This window comes from Hemiscyllium ocellatum, chromosome 8 (genome assembly GCF_020745735.1).
Source record: "Hemiscyllium ocellatum isolate sHemOce1 chromosome 8, sHemOce1.pat.X.cur, whole genome shotgun sequence".
In the NCBI taxonomy this organism is placed as follows: Eukaryota; Metazoa; Chordata; class Chondrichthyes; order Orectolobiformes; family Hemiscylliidae; genus Hemiscyllium; species Hemiscyllium ocellatum.
In genome coordinates, this window is record NC_083408.1 from 32,477,969 (window position 1) to 32,494,658 (window position 16,690).

At 46.2% G+C, this 16,690-nt stretch overlaps 1 protein-coding gene across 1 annotated transcript in view; it reads right to left on the reverse strand.

Moving 5' to 3' along the window:
* Positions 1-16,690, reverse strand: part of mapkbp1 (mitogen-activated protein kinase binding protein 1) — a 197,400-nt gene that overhangs the window by 32,696 nt on the left and 148,014 nt on the right. Inside the window, exons 15-21 of the mRNA XM_060828797.1 lie at positions 14,815-14,936; positions 12,483-12,558; positions 11,616-11,727; positions 6,154-6,217; positions 3,933-4,058; positions 2,228-2,379; positions 467-531 (exon numbers count right to left, since the gene is read on the reverse strand). Coding sequence (XP_060684780.1) covers positions 467-531; positions 2,228-2,379; positions 3,933-4,058; positions 6,154-6,217; positions 11,616-11,727; positions 12,483-12,558; positions 14,815-14,936 — 717 coding nt within the window. The remainder of the gene's footprint in view (positions 1-466; positions 532-2,227; positions 2,380-3,932; positions 4,059-6,153; positions 6,218-11,615; positions 11,728-12,482; positions 12,559-14,814; positions 14,937-16,690) is intronic.

Consider the following 16,690-nt stretch of genomic DNA (forward strand, 5'->3'; position numbering starts at 1 on the left):
ACCCGGGGGAAAGAACATGCAAACTCCACACAGATGGTCGCCCGAGGTTGGAATCGAGCCCAGGTCCCTGGTGCTGTGAGGCACTGAGCCACTGTGCCATCCACCACATATCAAGCACAGGACTTATTTTAAGGAGATTTATTAACTCCTGTATTAATATATTAATATCATAAAGACAATGGAATGTATGATGATTAAGCCATGAATATAATAGGTGCTGTATATGAATGTGGATTATATACAACTCATATAGACAGTCTGAGACAATATGTGAAAGGTGGTGCAAAGTCAAAAATAAGTAAGCTTCAGTCATGCTCAAACCTCTCAAAATTGGCACATTTAGTAGACCCCATTAAATCCACAATTATCTATAGCTGAGAAAGTGACCCCTGCGTTGCATTCAACACCAGAAGGAACAGGTATGCTCTCTACACTTGCTGAGCTGAAATTCTGAATGGAAGATTACCTTACTATTCTCCCAATGGTACAGACTCTTCATGCTCCCGGTATACTGTATCCTTGTGGGGATATCTGGAACACACAAAAGGAAGGGACGTCAACCACTTTCCTCTGTAGTGTTAGCTAAATCACCCCACCACCAACTGGCACACCGCTTTCCTCGAATATAGTGATGCATTTATCTTGACATCTTTACTCGAAACTATATGGGTAACCATTTCCAAATTAACTTTGTAACTTTAGCACAGGGTTTCATAGTTTTACATTGTCTAGTCATTTCGCAGGCAGTTGGTAATATACACTGCTGGACCCCCATGTCATAACAACAGTTCAGGCACATTGTTGGCTGGCCAATGTTTAAATATGACACCATTGGACTCCCATGGCTCACTATTGTAAATGGTCGAGTGCTAGACTCCTATTGGGTCTTCGATGGTGCAACGTTGGATTTCCTCTCCTCAGGAACACCAGTGATAACTCCATGTTATCTAGATGTTGGGACAGCTACCGCTGCCTACTTGCATGATGCACAGTGATCGACCCCCCATTTCCCTGGTAAGTGTGATGGTGTCAGTGCTGTAGAGAACCAGATTTAGCGCAGACCAATGTTGTAAGACAGTTTTAGCACCAGCTAGAATTAGTAACCTGATGTCCATGAAGAATGGTTGCTGAAGTAAGGAATATGAGAAGAATATTATTTTATACAAATGAAGAGAGATCTCATAGAGACCTACACAATTCTAGCAGCACTGGACAGGGTAAACGCAGGGAGGATGCTCTTCCTGCTGACCAGGGTCTTCAGGCCCAGGGGTCCCAGTCACAGGGAGATGAGAAATGTCTTCACCCAAAGAGTGGTGAGCCTGTGGAATTCTCTATCACAGACAGCGGTTGAAGCCAAGAAGATTAAACATTAAAGAAGAAGATAGGCATAGGTATAGAGTCATGGAGATGTACAGCACAGAAACAGACCCTTCGGTCCAACTCGTCCATGCTGACCAGATGTCCCAACCCAATCTAGTCCCACCTGCCAGCACCTGGCCCATATCCCTCCAAACCCTCCCTATTCATGTACCCATCCAGATGCTTTTTAAAATGTTGTCATTGTACCAGCCCCCACCACTTCCTCTGGCAGCTCATTCCATACACGTACCACCCTCTGCGTGAAAATGTTGCCTCTTAGGTCTCTTTTAAATCTTTCCCCTCTCACCCTAAACTTATGTCCTGTAGTTCTGGACTTCCCCACTCCAGGGGAAAGAGTCTATTTATCTTATCCATGCCTCCAACTCTCAAGGGAAAACAGCCCCAGCCTGTTCAGCCTCTCCCTATCGCTCAGACCCTCCAACCCTGGCAACATCCTTGTAAGTCTTTTCTGAACCTTATCAAGTTTCACAACATCCTATCTATAGGGAGGAGACCAGAGCTGCATGCAATATTCCAAAAGTGGCCTAACCAATGTCCTGTACAGATGCAACACGACCAAAGCTAATGGGATTAAAGAACATGGGGAGAAAGCAGGTACAGCAGATGGGACGATCAGCCATGATCATGTGGAATGGTGGAGCAGGCTCAAAGACCTGCTCCTGCTCCTATTTTCTATGCTTCTAGGAATTGGATGACACACAATGTCTGCAGCATTACATCGGGAGATTAATCAGAACTGAAAGTGACTAATGCAGGCTCTCTCCCACAAGTTCAAGGAGCTGGTTGAAGAGATGAAGGCCTGCAGTAGCTCTGTTTGCACACAGCTCTCCAGTAAAAGTAGACCTACCATTCGCCACATTCGCGGTCATGCCTCGCTTTGGTGTGATGCGTGCTGAGCCCTCACAGTGTCCTTCGTCCTCCTCATTTCCATCGTCCTCCGCTTCCTTCTCACTGTCAGAGGACATAGCTGTCTGTGCAGCCACATCGAATGTTTGCCGCCTGCGGTGTTTGAGGTGAGGTGGGGGGGGGGGAGGGAATACAAAGAAAGGTGTTATGATCTGGAATCAACCTTTATATTGTCACAACCAGAGAGAGAGAGAGAGAGAGAGAGAGCTAAATGAAGAAGGATTCAGAGAAAAATAGAACAGGGTTCACAAGATGCAGGTCGTTCTGTTATAGTGTGTGTTTCATTAATATAAATTTGCTATAGATTAGATTCGATTACTTACAGTGTGGAACCAGGCCCTTCGGCCCAATACGTCCACACCGACCCGCCAAAGCACAACCCACCCAGACACCTACATTTACCCCTTACCTAACACTACGGGCAATTTTAGCATGGCCAATTCACCTGACCCGCACATCTTTGGACTGTGGGAGGAAACCGGAGCACCCGGAGGAAACCCACGCAGAGAACGTGCAAACTCCACACAGTCAGTCGCCTGAGTCGGGAATTGAACCCGGGTCTCAGGCGCTGTGAGGCAGCAGTGCTAACCACTGTGCCACCGTGCCGCCCACAAATAATATAATATAATTGACAAATTAGAAACACTTGTTTCTAAAGCATGAATGTTTTAAAGCTTGTTATAACATGATTCCAGCCCCATTAGTTTAAAGGGTGCTGCTATTACACAATTTTCTCATGACCCGGGATTGCATAAGAATGGAACGACCCTGTTATTGCAGTACCGACTGTATAGAGAAAAAGAAATGAAAGGTGGATAGGGACAATGTTGAGTACAGAGATAGTGAAGGATACAATGCAGTAATTAGTCTTATCTTTCATATGAACTGTGCAATCAACACTAACAACACTGGTCAGCTCCTGCAGCTTCCAGTTCTCCACATAGTTTCACTTCAATGACAATTCCTCTAAACCATTCCAATGCCTCTGTTCTGCATGATCCAAAAATGCTCCCCTTTTTAACACTGGGAATATCAGGCATTGTCTTCACTTCCATTCCCTATCCCATCATCCTCTCTGCTCTCTCTCGGTTTGCCACAGATTCTGTTCTCCTCCCCAAGTCACTAGCGAGTTTGACCTTCAGCTGACCGTCTGACGCTATATCCTCACCAACACACAGACTGTTTAGTTCCACCTCTGTCCTATTACCTGTCTTCACCCACACTTCAGATCACATGCTGGTTGAAGCTTAGTCCCATCCAATTGCCACTTCTGCACTCGACCAGTCCAGTGTTCCCTTGGCCAGACTCCAACTCTTGAAAAACATCAGCTCAGCTTAAACTCTGCTGTCATTATCCTAACCCACAGCAAGTCCCTTCATCCCTCACCCTTGTGCTCAACTCACCGTGAGCCTCCAAAGCAGAAAGTGGCCACCAATGCCTTTCTGCTTGAACATTTTTCCTTGTGTTTAAAACCCTTCCTGAGGTCACACCTATCTTTGTAACTTCCTACAATCCACACGTAACCGACACTTCTGGGCTCCTATACATCCCCGATTTCCCTCAAACTCTTGTTGGTGGTTTTGCTTTCAGTTATCTGCGTTCTGAACGTCTCTCCTGAACTACAAGACCCAGCTGTGCTCTTATACCTGTTCGGGCTGGAATGCTTTTGCGGGGGTGTCTTCATTTGCTTCTTCTCCTTCTGCTTGATCTCTGCCAGCCTCTGCCGCATGTTAATTGTCAGCTCCGAGCTCAGCCTCCAGATGAATATACAGCTGTGGGGAAGGGAGAGAGCTCGGTTACACCTACAGTTCAGATCAGATAATACCACCTTGTCCTTTGCCCAATACATGACTGTTCATGACTGATTATCAGACCAGTGTCCTGTGTAGCCATAACACTATCTGATCAACATGATAGATAGGCAGTGACAATGGGACTTAATTCAAATCAGACCTCATTCAACCTTTCGTGTTATGGACTTCAATATATATGCACAGTATCGACACACAATGAGAGAGAGAGAGAGAGAGCATGTGCTTAAAACAAAAAGGAAAAAGAGAAAGACACACACAATGCAAAAGCTGTCAACCTCATTGACTAACTGAATACCGAGTGCTAACCTGCCAAGCAGAGGAACAGAAATAAAACTTAGCTTCAAGATGCATTGCAGATGCTGGAAATCTGAAATAAGAAAATGCTGGAGAAACTCAACAGGTCTGGCATTATCTGTGGAGACAGATTAACAGGGGTTTGCTTCCAATATGACTCTTAAAGTCATAGAGTCACACAGCACGGAAACAGACTCTTCGGTCCAACCCTCATCCACACCGATCAGACATCCCAATCTGACTTAGTCCCATTTGCCAGCATTTGGCCCATATCCCTCTAAATCATTCTTATTCATATACGCATTCAAATGCCTGTTAAATGTTGTAACTGTACCCTCCACCACCTCCTCATACACATACCACTATGTGTGAAAAAGTTACCTCTCGGGTCCTTTTTAAATGTTTCCCCTCTCACCTTAAACCTGTGCCTCCCCCCCCACCAGTTTTGCGCTCCCCCACCCTAGGAAAAAGACCCTGGATATTCACCCCATCCATGCCCCTTATGATTTTATAAACGTAATAAGTTCATCCCTCAGCCTCCAAAGCTCCGGGGGAAAAAAAATCCGGCCTATTCAGCGTGTTACCATAGCTCACAATCCCCCTGTCCCAGCAACATCTTTATAAAGCTTTTCTGAATCCTTTCAAGTATCACAACATCACAACATTCCTCCTACAGCAGGTAGACCACAATTGTATGCAGTGTTGCAAAAGTAGCCTAAACAATGTACTGTATAGCCACAACATGACCTCCCAACTCCTGTACTCAATGCACTGACCAATGAAAGCGAGTGTACCAAATGCCTTCTTCACTATCCTGATTACCTGCCACTCCACTTTCAAGGAACTATGGATCCCATGAGATCTAACCTTACCAACCAGTCTCCCATGGGGAACCTTGTCGAACGCCTTACTCAAGTCCATATAGATCACATCTACTGCTCTACCCTCATCAATCTTCTGTGTCAACTCTTCAAACAACTCAATCAAGTTTGTGAGACATGATTTCCCACGCACTAAGCCATATTGACTATCCCTAATCAGTCCTTGCCTTTCCAAATACATGTAAATCCTATCCCTCATAATCCCCTCCAATAACTTATCGACCACTGATGTCAGGCTCACTTGTCTACAGTTCCCAGGCTTATCCTTGCAGGTTTTCTTAAATAATGACACCATATTAGTGAACCTCCAGTCTTCCAGCACCTCACCTGTGGCTGTTAATGATGCAAGTATCTCAGCAAAGAGCCCCAGAACCCACTGCCCTACAGGCTGGAAGATTGTATTTTGTTTATGTTAGATTGAATTCTTTCATGCTATTGGCAAAGATGGAGGAGAAGCGAGCGAACAGACAGAGAAGGTGCCCAGAGCAGAAGACACGAGGAGTTCTCATTGTGTTAATGGTGGATGCGTATAATGGAAAACAGATCAGCTTCTCTGAGGGCAAATCCTTACAAATAGGATAGTGGAAGAGTAGGTTGTGGAAGGGATTAAGGCTACTGTATTCGCTGGTCACCAGGTCTCCACTCTGTCTTTAAGAATGACCCTGACCTGACACTTGCTTGCCATTTTAGTTCGCCACCTTGCTGACATAACGTTCTGGTCCTTGGCCTGTGGCAGCACCTCATTTTCCCTTTAGGCACGTCACAGCCTTCAGGACCTAACATGGACTTCGACAGCTTCAGAGCCTGAACACTATCCTTCAGTTTGCCAACACTACCCTCCCTCCCCTCAACCCCCACCCCAGTGAGAAAGCACCTACCTGTCTCCTGACACAGAGATGAGATGTTTACAGTCATTGGTGAATTTCATTCCTGTCACCACCTCTGGAAAATAGAACAGGATCATCATGGAACTCTTAGGCATGGGTTAATGAATGAGACAAACTCGAGAGCATCACTCGGATCGAAGCTTATTGTACTGACCGAAACCAGTTGACTGAGATCATTGCTGAGCGGTGGAGATGAGAGAGGTGTACCCTGACCAACACTGGTTTGGGAGGATCACCGTAATCACCCTGCCTCACAGCACCAGGGGCCTGGGTTCGATTCCAACCTCGGGCAACTGTCTGTGTGGAGTTTGCATGTTCTCCCCGTGTCTGCGTGGGTTTCCTCTGGGTGGTCTGGTTTCCTCCCACAGTCCAAAGATGTGCTGGTTAAGTGAATTGGCCAGGCTAGATTGCCCATATTGTTCAGGGATGTGTAGTCTGGGGGTAAATATAGGGTAGGAGAATAGGTCTGGGTAGGTTACTCTTCGGAGATTGGGTGCGGACTTGTTGGGAATCTAATCAATACTGGCTTGTAACTAACTGTATTGGATGAATAAACATCCAGATCGATGCAGTCCATCAAGTAGCCTCTATTAATTAAACTGGAGGAATTAAAAATGTGGAATGGATGCAGGGTCTAAATATCTTTCCCATATTTTAGAACTTTAATTCTCTTATTATTCTTTTATTCATGCATGGGATTTGGAGCATTGCTGGCTACAAAACATTTATTGCCCAGAGGACATTTAAGAGTCAACCACATCACTGTGGGTCTGGAGTCACATGTAGACCACACCGGGTAAGGATAGTTTAAACCAAATGTTCACGGACAATAGTGAATTAGAGATTCTGGACAGAATCAAACTGGACAAAGGAAGGGGAAGCAATGAGAAACGACAAAGAATTTATCAAAAGAACAAATCAAATTTAAGAAATCCTCAAGAGCAATCAAAAAGAACTCAAAATCAAATCATCCCCAAAGGAGTGGGGACATTGGTTTGCAAAATACCAAGGTGAATATTCCCAGTCTATCATTCCATTCCTAAATATAACATGTATGGAATCGAAATCCAGCTGGAATAATTCAGAATAACAATACAAACTCACACAGTCACAAAGTCACAGAATGGCACAGTTTTAGAAAGAGACTCCCAAGCCCACTGTCACACTATCCAGTATTCTCAACCCTCTGCTCCGTCCACTTAGGGTCACAGCTATAGGGATGCACAGCATGGAAACAGACCCTTCCATCCAACTCATCCATGCCAACCAGATGTCCCAACCCAATCTAGTCCCACCTGCCAGCACCCGGCCCATATCCCTCTAAACCCTTCCTATTCATATACCCATCCAGATGCCTCTTAAATGTTGCAATTGTACCAGCCTCCACCACTTCCTCTGGCTGCCCATTCCATACACGTACCACCCTCTGCGTGAAAAAGCTGCCCCTTAGGTCTCTTTTATATCTTTCCCCTCTCACCCTAAACCAATGCCCTCTAGTTCTGGACTCCCCCATCCCGGGGAAAAAGACCTTGTCTATTTACCCTATCCATGCCCCTCATGATTTTATAAACTTCTATAAGGTCACCTCTCAGCCTCCGATGCTCCAGGGAAAACAGCACCAACATGTTCAGCCTCTCCCTGTAGCTCAAATCCTCCAACTCTGGCAACATCCTTGTAAATCTGTTCTGAACCCTTTCAAGTTTCACAACATCTTTCCGATAGGAAGGAGACCAGAATTGCACGCAACATTCCAACAGTGGCCTAACTAATGTCCTGTACAGCCGCAACATGACCTCCCAACTCCTGTATTCAATGCTCTGACCAATAAAGGAAAGCATACCAAACGCCTTCTTCACTATCCTATCTACCTGGGAATCCACTTTCAAGGAGCTATGAACCTGCACTCCAAGGTCTCTTTGTTCAGCAACACTCCCTAGGACCTTACCATTAAGTGTATAAGTCCTGCTAAGATTTGCTTTCCCAAAATGCAGCACCTTGCATTTATCTAAATTAAACTCCATCTGCCATTTCTCAGCCCATTGACCCATATAGTCAAGATCCTGTTGTAATCTGAGGTAACCCTCTTCGCTTTCCACTACACCTCCAATTTTGGTGTCATCTGCAAACTTACTAACTATACCTGTTAAGCGCACATCCAAATCATTAATATAAATGATGAAAAGCTGTGGACCCATCACCGATCCTTGTGGCACTCAACTGGTCACAGGCCTCCAGTCTGAAAAACAACCCTCCACCACCACCCTCTGCCTTCTACCTTTGAGCCAGTTCTGTATCCAAATGGCTAGTTCTCCCTGTATTCCATGGGATCTAACCTTGCCATTCAATCTCCCATGGGGAACCTTGTCGAACGCCTTACTGAAGTCCATATAGATCATGTCCACCACTCTCCTCATCAATCCTCTTTGTTACTTCTTCAAAAAACTCAATCAAGTTTGGGAGAGTTGGCCTGCAAATTTATCCCTTGGAGTGCTCAGCCAATTTCCTTTTGCAGGTTGGGAATATTGAATCATTGTGATTGGTTCAGCTCAAGAGCTTGAATACCGGAATTGGACAACGCTGACCGTTCTTTTGGCACCTTTCCCCCGACAGACAGCTGTCAATTGTGATAGTTTGGTCATTGACTGAATGTGCCGGGCCTTACCACATTCTGTCAATGTATTGAGAAAGAGAGAGAGAGTGAGTTGACACACACACACTGCTCTTCCATCGATTGGGTGAAAGTGAGGACTGCAGGTGCTGAAGATTAGAGTCAAGGTTAGAGTGGTGTGCTGGAAAAGCACAGCAGGTCAGGCAGCATCTGAGGAGCAGGAAAATCGATGTTTCAGGCAAGAGCCCTTCATCAGGAATCATTCCTGATGATTGATTTGACAGACCAATCAATAGAAGAGTCAAGATTAGAGTCGTGCTGGACAAGTACAACAAGTCAGGCAGCATCCGAGGAGCAGGAAAATTGACATTTTGGGCAAATTTCGATTTTCCTGCTCCTCGGATGCTGCCTGACCTGCTGTGCTTTTCCAGCACTACTCTAACCTTGAGTCTACTATCGATTGGTCTGTCAAATCAATATACTTTCTGCTGCGTGGGCTCGTGCCGAGCTGTCTTGGCCCATTATTTACTTCTCAATTCTCGGCCGTGGACTCGCTCCTGGTTCTTCTCCTCTGATGATGATACAGGTACACGTACTACCCTATCCAGCTACACAAACATACAGACCAATTAGGAACAGGAGGAGGCCATTTGCCCCCCTCGAGGCTGCTCCACCATTCAATAAGATCTGATCTGATTAATCCATGTTCTCACTGACCCCCGAAACCTTCCGACCCCTTTTGCTTTGCAAGAATTTATCTTTCTCCACCTATTCAAGGACATTGCTTCCATCGCACAAAGCAACCCTGCCCTGGGCTCTTCGCCTCTCTTAACTTGTAGAAATCAAGTTAAAAATGAAAAGCTTCCCCAGTAATCACAACTTCAGACACAGACAGTGTAGAATATGCATGAGTGAGGGTTGTAGGTTGGACGTTTCTGAGGCTCCTGGTTTCTTTCCATTTTGAGTCTGGGCACATCTTAATGAGCTAGAGACTTCTGGGCATTTACTGGGCAGAATGGGAGCAATGGGCAGGTTTCACACACACAGGTCTAGCTAACATCCAATACTGCTGTCCAATATCTCATGGAACTAAGATGAACCGGGAATGATGTTGCACTATCAAGGGGCCCGTATCCAGTCGGCTGTCGTACCCAGTCCCTGCCTTCAGATGGTGACAATGTAGGCCTGAACAAGGCAGCATCAGTCAGGAAATAGTGGGGCTGACAGCCTTGGATAGGAACACTTCAACCTCCTTCTCGAGACTTGCAGCAAAGGGCAGAACACTGCCAGATGTTTTGGGTCAGCCCTGTGCAATGAAACAGGAGACCATCCCAGACTGGTTCATTAGAGCTGTGCAAGATACCTTTCACTGTCGTCTGCAACGGTCGGGTCACTCCTGCAGGAGGGAGCTAGCTTGATGGGACATTCAGTGCACAGCAAGCCTGGTTAATTAGTTTAATAATGTAATGTTCCCTGGGTCTCTCTCTCTCTCACACACACACAGACATACACACAGTAATGCAGAGACAGATACACCTACACACACATTGCAGATTAGAGTGGTGCTGGAAAAGCACAGCAGTTCAGGCAGCATCCGAGGAGCAGGAAAATCAACGTTTTGGGCAAAAAGCCCTTCATCAGGAATAGCCTCTATTCCTGATGAAGGGCTTTTGCTCGAAACGTTGATTTTCCCACTCCTCGGATGCTGCCTGAACTGCTGTGCTTTTCCAGCACCGTGCTAATCTAGAATCTGGTTTCCAGCATCTGCACTCCTTGTTTTTACCTACACACACATTGCCACATACAGATACACAAGAGAAAGTGAGGACTGCAGATGCTGGAGATCAGAGCTGAAATTGTGTTGCTGGAAAAGCGCAGCAGGTCAGGCAGCATCCAAGGAGCAGGAGATTCTCCTGCTCCTTGGATGCTGCCTGACCTGCTGCGCTTTTCCAGCAACACATTTTCAGCACATACAGATACATACACACACATATGCTCTCTCTCTCATGCAGACACACACATTTGTCCGTATATCTGTATGTGTGAATCTATGTAGCAATGTTATCTGTGTCTGTATGTGGCAATGTGTGTGTGCGCTTGTCCATTTATGTATGTGAATCTATGTAGCAAAGTGCGTGTCTGCATGAGAGAGATAGTGTGTGTCTATGTGTCTATGTCCCACTCTCTCATGCAGACACGCACAATGCTACACAGATTCACATACACACACGTGGACAAACACACACACTCTCTCATGAAGATACACACACACTGCCACATGTACACAGACAAACAGATATGCTCATCCACAAACAGACAATGAAACAGGCACTCTTTTTCTGAAGCACTATAGAGAAGTGAGATGTTAATTTAGAGGATATAACGGGCTAGGCTATCTAATTTATGTTTCAATCCTGAGCTTTGGATGAATGAGGACAATTTAGGGAAGTTTGGCAATGGAACATGAGCCGCCTCAGGTGACTGTCTGTGTGGAGTTTGCACATTCTCCCCGTGTCTGCGTGGGTTTCCTCCGGGTGCTCCGATTTCCTCCCACAGTCCAAAGATGTGCAGGTTAGGTGAATGGGCCATGCTAAATTGCCCGTAGTGTTAGGTGCAGGGGTAAATGGAGGGGAAAGGGTCTGGGTGGGTGAGCTTCGACGGGTTGGTGTGGACTTGTTGGGCCGAAGGGCCTGTTTCCACACTGTAAGTAAGTAATCTAATCTAATCTGTGAAAACTCTTGGTACAGGAGAGAGTCGCCAACCATTTTAGAAGAATCCTGTACCTAAGGAGGACAGTGAAAGGTAAGTCACCATCTGGTAATGCGTATCTGAGCTGCCAGCTTACCAGAATGGCCAAACATCGTGGCAACACACTCGCCCGTGTAGAAGTCAAAGATGGAGAGGTTCTTATCAGAGCAGCTGGTTGCAATGAAGAGGCCGGAGGGATCGATTTGCACCTGCAGCAAAGGCGAAAGACACACAATTAACCCTCCCTTCGCGGCCTGGACCACAGGGGTGAAAGGTCACCAGTCAGTCATTACACTAACAGCAAGTGTTGGTCAGGGAGCAGACAGCACTGGTCAGTCATTACATCGAGGGAGTGTCAGTCCATCACTATACAGAGCGAGTGTGACTCACTATACAGTGAGAGGGTTGGAATGTCTGCACAGAGAGAGAGAGAGTGTGTGGGTCAGTACTCACTCTCCTCACACCTATTACCCTCACTCAACACCCTACAAACTCTCACTCTGCACTGACACTCACTCCCCTGACATTCAATCACCAACTCTCACTCCTCTCGCCACGCCCTCAGCACCTGCACATCTAACTCCTCCTCATTACCTCACTGCACCTCTGGGCTGGGAGCACCGGGAGGCGGGCTGCTGTGAGAGTTAACCCTGCATGATGCTGTGAGGGAGTCACATCTTTACTGGAGGAATCAGATTTCATCAACTGCAAGCTGCCCTCCCCCCACAGAAGGCAGGAGCTGAGCCCTCCTGAGTCTGAGGGGGCAGCTCAGCCTTCGTCTTGCTCACAGAGAGGGGGTGGGGCGGGGGGCAAACTGCGCCCACAGGTAAGGGGCTTAATCCTTCCAGTTCTGGGCGAGCCCCAGAATGAACTGTAAGGGAAATCCAGGATACTCTGTGCTACATTTCAGCCGAATAGCCCTTCAGCTCAGAGTCTGGAAGCTGGCAATTACACAGGCACTCACCTTGATAAGAGTCCCATCTTCTCCCTGAGATCCTTTATACAGCTTCTTCTGTTTCCCATTGCTGATGTTAAATATCCTGCAAAGGATAAAGAGAGATGGCATAACCATGCCTGGTAACAATCCAGCCACTGTGCACATACATTCCACCAGCATTCCCACAGGAGATCAAACAGACACCAATTCACACTGGCATCAGTCACACAGCTGTCAGTCTGTGTCAGACACTCATCACTGAAAAAGAAATGTGAGGGCTGTGGGTGCAGGAGATCCGAGTCAGAAGGAGTGCCACAGGAAAAGCACAGCAGGTCAGGCAGCTTCCGAGGAGCAGGAGAGTCAACATTTCAAGCATAACCCTGAACATGCTGTATTGTTCTATGTTCTATCTATGTTCTAAGCCCTTCATCAGGAATGGGACGAAAATTCCTGATGAAGAGCTTATTCCCGAAACATTGACTCGCCTCCTCCTCGGACGATGCCTGACCTGCTGTGCTTTTCCTGTGCCACACTTTTTGACTCATCAGTTATAACAGACAAATGAAATTATGTGAGGTGTATCGGTGTTACAGTGAGGGACGTGAGGCGTATCGGAGTTACAGTGAGGGGTGTGGGGTATATCGCTGTTACAGTGAGGGGTGTGGGGTATATCGGTGTTACAGTGAGGGGTGTGGGGTATATTGGTGTTACAGTGCGGGGCGTGGGGTATATCAGTGTTACAGTGAGGGGTGTGAGGTATATTGGTGTTACAGTGAGGGGTGTGGGGTATATCAGTGTTACAGTGAGGGGTGTGGGGTATATCGGTGTTACAGTGAGGGGTGTGGGGTATGTCAGTATTACAGTGAGGGGTGTGGGGTATATCGGTGTTACAGTGAGGGATGTGGGGTATATCAGTGTTACAGTGAGGGGTGTGGTGTGTATCGGTGTTACAGTGAGGTGTGTGGGGTATATCGGTGTTACAGTGAGGGGTGGGGTGTATATCGGTGTTACAGTGAGGGGTGTGGGGTATATCGGTGTTACAGTGAGGGGTGTGGGGTATATCAGTGTTACAGTGAGGGAAGTGGTGTGTATCGGTGTTACAGTGAGGAGTGTGGGGTATATCAGTGTTACAGTGAGGGGTGTGGTGTGTATCGGTGTTACAGTGAGGGGTGTGGTGTGTATCGGTGTTACAGTGAGGGATGTGGGGTATATCAGTGTTACAGTGAGGGGTGTGGGGTATATCAGTGTTACAGTGAGGGGTGTGGTGTGTATCGGTGTTACAGTGAGGGGTGTGGTGTGTATCGGTGTTACAGTGAGGTGTGTGGGGTATATCGGTGTTACAGTGAGGGGTGGGGTGTATATCGGTGTTACAGTGAGGGATGTGGGGTATATTGGTGTTACAGTGAGGGGAGTGGGGTACATCCGTGTTACAGTGAGGGGTGTAGGGTATATTGGTGTTACAGTGAGGGGTGTGGGGTATATCAGTGTTACAGCGAGGGGTGCAGGGTATATCGGTGTTACAGTGAGGGGTGTGGGGTATATGAGTGTTAGAGTGAGGGGTGTGGGGTATATCGGTGTTACAGTGAGGGGTGTGGGGTATATCAGTGTTACAGTGAGGGGTGTGGGGTATATCAGTGTTACAGTGAGGGGTGTGGTGTGTATCGGTGTTACAGTGAGGTGTGTGGGGTATATCGGTGTTACAGTGAGGGATGTGGTGTGTATCGGTGTTACAGTGAGGAGAGTGGGGTACATCCGTGTTACAATGAGGGGTGTGGGGTGTATCGGTGTTACAGTGAGGGGTGTGGGGTATATCAGTGTTTCAGTGAGGGGTATGGGGTATATCGGTGTTACAGTGAGGGGTGGGGTGTATATCGGTGTTACAGTGAGGGATGTGGGGTATATCGGTGTTACAGTGAGGGGAGTGGGGTACATCCGTGTTACAATGAGGGGTGTGGGGTGTATCGGTGTTACAGTGAGGGGTGTGGGGTATATCAGTGTTTCAGTGAGGGGTATGGGGTATATCGGTGTTACAGTGAGGGGTGTGGGGTATATCGGTGTTACAGTGAGGGATGTGGTGTGTATCGGTGTTACAGCGAGGAGTGTGGCGTGTATCGGTGCTACAGTGAGGGGTGGGGTGTATATCAGTGTTACAGTGAGGGGTGTGAGGTACATTGGCGTTACAGTGAGGGGGTGGAGTGTATCGGTATTACAGTGCATTGAAAAGTTAGTTTGTACAGTGTTACCGTCTAGAGTGTTGAATATAATCGTGTCTATAGTGGGGTCTGATCTTTTTGTCAGTGCATTCCCTTTGCCTATAAATACCTGAGGTCAGCTGCAGCAATGCCCTGTTTAAACTCACCGAATGCTTCTGTCCTGGCATCCAATGGCAGCATACTTGTGGGTGGAGTCCACATCCATGTCATACAGCGTCGTCTTTCGAACCACGTGGTGGGTTCGGGTGAACTGTGTGCCTTCAGCGGTCTGGTGGGATTGAATGGGAAAGGATTAGCAGCAGCTCCAGTAGTGCTCCATATTCACACGCTGATCAAGTCAGATCCCAGAATTAAATCTGAATTGATAGATCATATTTTCATTCCGATTCAATGTGGCAATCTTTCTCTCAAATGCAGGCACACAGGTATTAACAATAAACAGAAGCTGATTTCACAAGGTAAGATAACTAAATATAAAACACAGTTTTATAAATGTAAAACCATCCAGCAAAACAACTTGTTCCTGAAGACCATCACTTTACAACAATTAAAACTCTCAAAAACTACCCTTCAATATCAAATCTCTAGATAACTGCTCTTCCCAGTCCTTTCCTGTGAACTCTGACGTCTTCTGACATGAATATTCACAGAACTGAGAGGTTAGACTTTCTCAGCTTTTAATATATAACTATATTTGCTTCTGAGCTGTCAGGTCTCCTCCAAAACAGTTTAAGCTAAAATCAATCCTTGATTATTCTAAACCAAAAGTGAGCTAAGCCTTCAATGTTCATCTTCTCTGTCCTAAATCACAAAAATATGAACAATCTCCCATTAATACTCTGGCCCCTTGTTGTCTGACACTTATTGGACTAGGTTCCCGTTCTGAGATGGACTCCCTGAAATAATTTTCTTTGGAACACTTTACAAAAACAACTGACACCCATATGGCACTAATTTGAAATTCAAATATGATATTAACGCATAAATAAGCTACATCGCAGGAGAAACATGGCAAAATGGGAGGCCTTGAAAGAATCAGGAAGAATCCTTTCAAATGCTAACACATCCCCAAGGGTTCCCAAAAAGATTGACACACCCTGTCGGCTCCATTCAAACACTGCCAAGGTCTCTTTCTCTAACCTGTGCAGGGGGAGGGGGATGTCAGCCACCAACAGGAAACAGTAAGAGGACTGGAAAACTGGACCGGAACAGAAGCAATCCATCCCTTAACAGACTCAATAAATGTAGAATACAGGATCTGCAAGAAAAATCCAATACCGACACTGTGCCTATCAGTCATGTTAGCTGGTTACTCCAACTCCGTCTGCTTGAACAGCAGCTCCACCACTGTCAGTAACCACTGACTCTCGGAGCTCAGCACTGATCTCCACTCCCTAAAGCCTCTGAGTCTCTCTATATTAATCACTTCTTTAAGACACTTCATCAAATCTATTTCTGATCAAGGGTTTGGTCATCTACCCTCACGGTAACATTGATATACCCTGTACTCGGTACTGAAATATGGCTATATCCCTGAGCTGAGGCTGTGGGATACTGGTAATGTCACCAAACTAACCATCTAGTACTCGGCTAATACTCCAGGGACATGGGTTTAAAACCCACCAGGAAAAATGTTGAGCTGAGAACTGAATAAAAGCTAATCTGATGACAACTATTTAACTCTTCTTCATTGTCAGAAAAAGCTGCCTGGTTCACGTGCAACCTTCAGTGAAGGAAACTCCCATCCTTACCCAGTCTGGCCTACATGTGACTCCAGACAATGTAAGGCAATATTCAATTTAGACTTTCTACCTTGTCCATTTTGGCCAGGGTTATGTCACTTAATAACTAACTCTACAGATATTTGAGAACAATGGCATTGATTTGAAGTCTAAAAGCAAAATGCAAAGAGTTTTTAAACCCAACGTAGCAAACCCCCTCAAACTATATTAAGAAGATAGTCCAGACCACAACTTTATCTTATTTTTATTGGCAAGTGTAAGACATTGTGCTGCAGATGCG